Source organism: Penaeus monodon, chromosome 18 (genome assembly GCF_015228065.2).
Source record: "Penaeus monodon isolate SGIC_2016 chromosome 18, NSTDA_Pmon_1, whole genome shotgun sequence".
NCBI lineage: Eukaryota > Metazoa > Arthropoda > Malacostraca > Decapoda > Penaeidae > Penaeus > Penaeus monodon.
Window position 1 is genome coordinate 16,276,854 of NC_051403.1, and position 4,772 is coordinate 16,281,625.

At 25.7% G+C, this 4,772-nt stretch overlaps 1 protein-coding gene across 1 annotated transcript in view; it reads right to left on the reverse strand.

The window, feature by feature from the left end:
* Positions 1 to 530: 530 nt before the first annotated feature.
* Positions 531 to 4,772, reverse strand: part of LOC119584648 (cell wall protein DAN4-like) — a 6,476-nt gene continuing 2,234 nt past the window's right edge. Inside the window, exons 6-10 of the mRNA XM_037933325.1 lie at positions 3,698 to 3,747; positions 3,511 to 3,564; positions 2,971 to 3,022; positions 1,348 to 1,402; positions 531 to 580 (exon numbers count right to left, since the gene is read on the reverse strand). Coding sequence (XP_037789253.1) covers positions 531 to 580; positions 1,348 to 1,402; positions 2,971 to 3,022; positions 3,511 to 3,564; positions 3,698 to 3,747 — 261 coding nt within the window. The remainder of the gene's footprint in view (positions 581 to 1,347; positions 1,403 to 2,970; positions 3,023 to 3,510; positions 3,565 to 3,697; positions 3,748 to 4,772) is intronic.

A 4,772-nucleotide genomic window follows, 5' to 3' on the forward strand; every position in this document is an offset into this window, starting at 1 on the left:
TACGAAGATGGGACAATAACCATCTAGCTCCACACGGAAACCGACAAAATACCAATTATAAAAGGTGTTAGACAGGAAGATATCATCTCACCAAAAATATTTACAGCTAGTCTCGAGGAAATATCCAGAAAGATAGAAGGAACGGAAATGAGTATCAAAAATAGGAGACGAATATCTAACAATCTTAAGATTGCAGATGATATTGTTCTCGTCACTGATATGAAAAGAATGCAGCAAAACAAATAAACGATCTGACTAGAGAAAATTGAAAATCGGACTTGGGTGAACAAGAAAAAGAGTAAGATCATGTTAACAGTAGGATTCCATTCGAACAGATACATGTACAAGCAAAGCGCTAGAGGTGTGGACAAGTTATATTACCTAGGCAACCGAACCAGACAAAACACATCTAGTAAAGAGGAAATTAAGCGACGCATCCGTCAGGCTGGAGCACCTTCGCAGGACACAGTTGCATACTACGAGGCTCCTTGCCATCACGGTTAAAAAGAAAAAATCTTTAACCAATGTGTCTAACAGATATGACTATGACCGACTACAACCAAATTACTGGAGAGAAATGCTAGGTGCCAAAGGGAGTAGATGGAGAGTTTGATGCTGGATATTACCAAATTGATTGGATGAGGGCGACGTGGATCAGGGATAGATAAAAAGTGGAAGCTATACAAAGTGGGGGCTTCTCCTTCAAACAACCCACAAGGGGGGAAAAAGAAAAAAAAAATGGCATATGGGAGGGCCAGATCGTGACAAGATTGTTATGACGAAAAAACGAATTGGGGGGCAGAGACTGGAAACAAAAAACACAAGACAGACAAAGTTGGATAGATTGAAGAGCATACGTCCTGCAGGTGATTGAGTCGGCTGACGATTATAGATATATATAGATTATTATAAATATATCGATAATATATATATATATATTATTTATATATATATAGAGATATCTATAAATATATAATATATAATTATTATTATTATATTATTATTATTGTATTATTATATTATTATGATAGTATTGTTATATTTATTATTATAGTATTATATTATCTATTATTAGATTAATTAATTTATTTATTTATGTGTATCTATATGTATATATATTTATATATAAACAAAAACACAACACAAGCACACACACACATACATATACAATATTTATGTATATATGTATTTATATATGCGCACGCGCGTGTATGTGTGTGTGTGTGTATGTGTGCGTGTGTCTGTGTATCCGCGCACTGCCTTCCAAACAGTCTTCTTATAAAGAAATATATGGTTTACATGCATACAGAGAAAAAAAATCAGAGAACGTTCGAAAATAAAACTTACGGTCTACACCACTGCATATCTGCCCAACGACAACGGATGCGTGAGATACAAGGGCCTGAGGGAAAATGGGCAAAAATTAAGTACAATACACCAAAAGAATATATAGATATATATAATAATACTATATATATAGATATAGATATATATATATATATGATAATCTAAAATATATAAAATGATATATATATATAAGATATATATATATATAGATATATATATATATATATTATATATATGAGATTAAATGTGTGTGTGTGTGTGTGGTGTGTGTGTGTGTGGGTGGTTGGTATATATATGCAAATACAGACATATATATATATATATATATATATATAAAGATATATATATATATATATATATATCTATAATATATATATTGTATATATAATATATGCTAGATATAGAGAATAATAATACTATATAATATATATATATATAGATAAACTAGATATAATATAATATAGATATTATATATATATTATATATATTATACAAACTCCAGGACTGCAGTTTCGAAATCCACCTGGATTCCATCTTCAGGTCTGAAGGTCAGGTCAGACCTGAAAATGGAATCCAGATAGATTCGAAAAAGTCTCATTTTCCAGTAAGCCCTAGTTTTTGCATTGTGGGTTTTTTCTACCATAGTATCAACACGGAAGGGTGTTTCACCTTCACACACACACAAAACACACACACACACAAGAACATATATATATAGATTATTTATAATATATATATATATATTATATCTATAATATATATATCTTTATATATATATATGTATATAATATATCTGTGTTTGTTGGTATATAATGTATACACCTACATACATACAGATATATATATATATATATATAGATATAAATATATATATAGATATATATATATATATATATATATATCGATATATATTATGTAGTGTGTGTGGTGTGTTGTGTGTGTGTGTGTGTGATGTGTGTGTGTGTGTGTATGCTATAGACAGATATATATATATATATATATTAATATATATATATATATATTAATATTATATCATATATATGTATATATATAATAAATATACATTATATATATCTATAGATTATATTTTAAAAAAATTATATATATTATATATAATATATATATATATAGATATATATATATACATATGTGTGTGTGCAGTTTGTTTTGTGTATATACATACACAGACACACACCACATACAACACACACGGACACATACACACACACACACACACACACCCACCCACACACACACACACCCACCACAACACCAACCACCCTATATAATATTATATATAGATTATATATTATATATATATTATCTATATATATAGATATATATATATATATATATATAGAGATATATATACGTTTGTGTGTATCTACTTATACATACATGTATATATATACAGATATATATACATACAGATATGTTTTTTTAATTAATTTAAAATATAATATTTATATATAATATATATATATATATATAGATTTATATATATATATTATAATATAGATATATATATTATATAAGTATATATATAATTATATTATATATATATACGGATATCACATATAAAAAAATACATTAAAAATATTTACAAAGTGCGAAGAATCTTACTATCAGGACAGCAAACAGGAGTTGTTGTAACGTTCTGGGTGCCATGCCGGAGCTGACGGAGGAAAGAATATCTGAATTACCAACAGTGTAAAATTGAATGACTATATTGGTTTAAAACACCTTCAGTGAGTGGCCAGTTTTAGTATGACAAAAGCAGGAAAGGTAATAAATGAGAATGACATTTTTTACACCGCCATGAGATGTAATTATCGCACTTCGATTGTATCTTCATCAGAAATACATATATTTCTAAAACAATGTAAAACAAGATATCCTTTCTTATTCATACTTTCTCTTCCTAGATTGGAGGATAGAGGGCAAAGTTATGTTAAAAATGATACGGAAGTAAGAGAGAGAGAGAGAGAGAGAGAGAGAGAGAGAGAGAGAGAGAGAGAGAGAGAAAGACAGGGAAAGAAAAAAAAAATGGAATGAAAAAAAGACCGAAAGAGGGAGTAAAAACAATAGAAACAACTAGAGCAAGATAAAAGTAGTACCTTTGACCTTCAGGATGTTAATTCTAATTGAAAAATCTGGCCAAACTCAGCCGAGAGGTACACGTTCTCTCGACGAAAGGACCGCGGCTCCTGTGCCAGGCTGTAACACAAACAGGCCTTATAAAGAACTAGAAATGACGACGTAGGTACCTGACACTTGTCATTTTTTTTAAAGTCTTTAATCATCAACATAAAAAAAATCATTAAGCGTGTGGTCTTTTCATCATGATTACTTTAGTGCCTCTCGCACAGGCAGTAGAGTGGCGTCAATCCGTGCAATAAACTGTACAGATAATAGTAATTTTAGTAATCTAAAGTCTCTGAAATGTAGTTCCAATATATAAGTCAACAAATATCTATACCTATCTATCTATCTATCTATCTATCTATATCTGTCTATCTATCTATCTACATTACATTATATACAATATGTAATATATACATATATATGTATATAATTAATATATAGATATAGATAGATAGATAAGATATATCTTATAATATATTATATATATATAGGAATATATATATTACATTATATATGATATATATAATATATAATTATACTATAGATATAGTATATATAGATAGATATATATATATATAGGTGTGGTGTGTGTGTGTGTGTGTGGTGTGTGTCGGTGTGGTGGGGTGTTATTATATAGATATAGATATGAGATATATATGATCATATAGATATATATAATATATATATATAGATATAATATATATTATAATATAATTATATATATATATAAATAGATATATGATATATAGATAGTATATATTATTAATTATAATAAAGAATATTAAGATATATAATAATAGATATATTATATATAGATATATATATATAATATATATATATATATAATATATAATATATATATAGAGATATAATATATATATATATATATATATATATATGATAATATAATATATATATATATATATGATATATGATATATATTATATATATATAATAGTATATATATATATATATATATATAAATATGTATAAAGTATATAAATATATAAATATAATATAATGATAGATATATATATATAATATAATATATGATATATATTAATATAATAATATATTAATATATATGTAATTATATAATATATATATAGATATAATATATATGATATAATATATATATATATATAAAAATAATATATAAATATATATATATAATAATTATATATATATAATATAGATATATATAAAATAGTAGATAAGAATATATTTTAATAGATATATAATATAATATATTATAATATTATAGTAATAAGTAATATAGA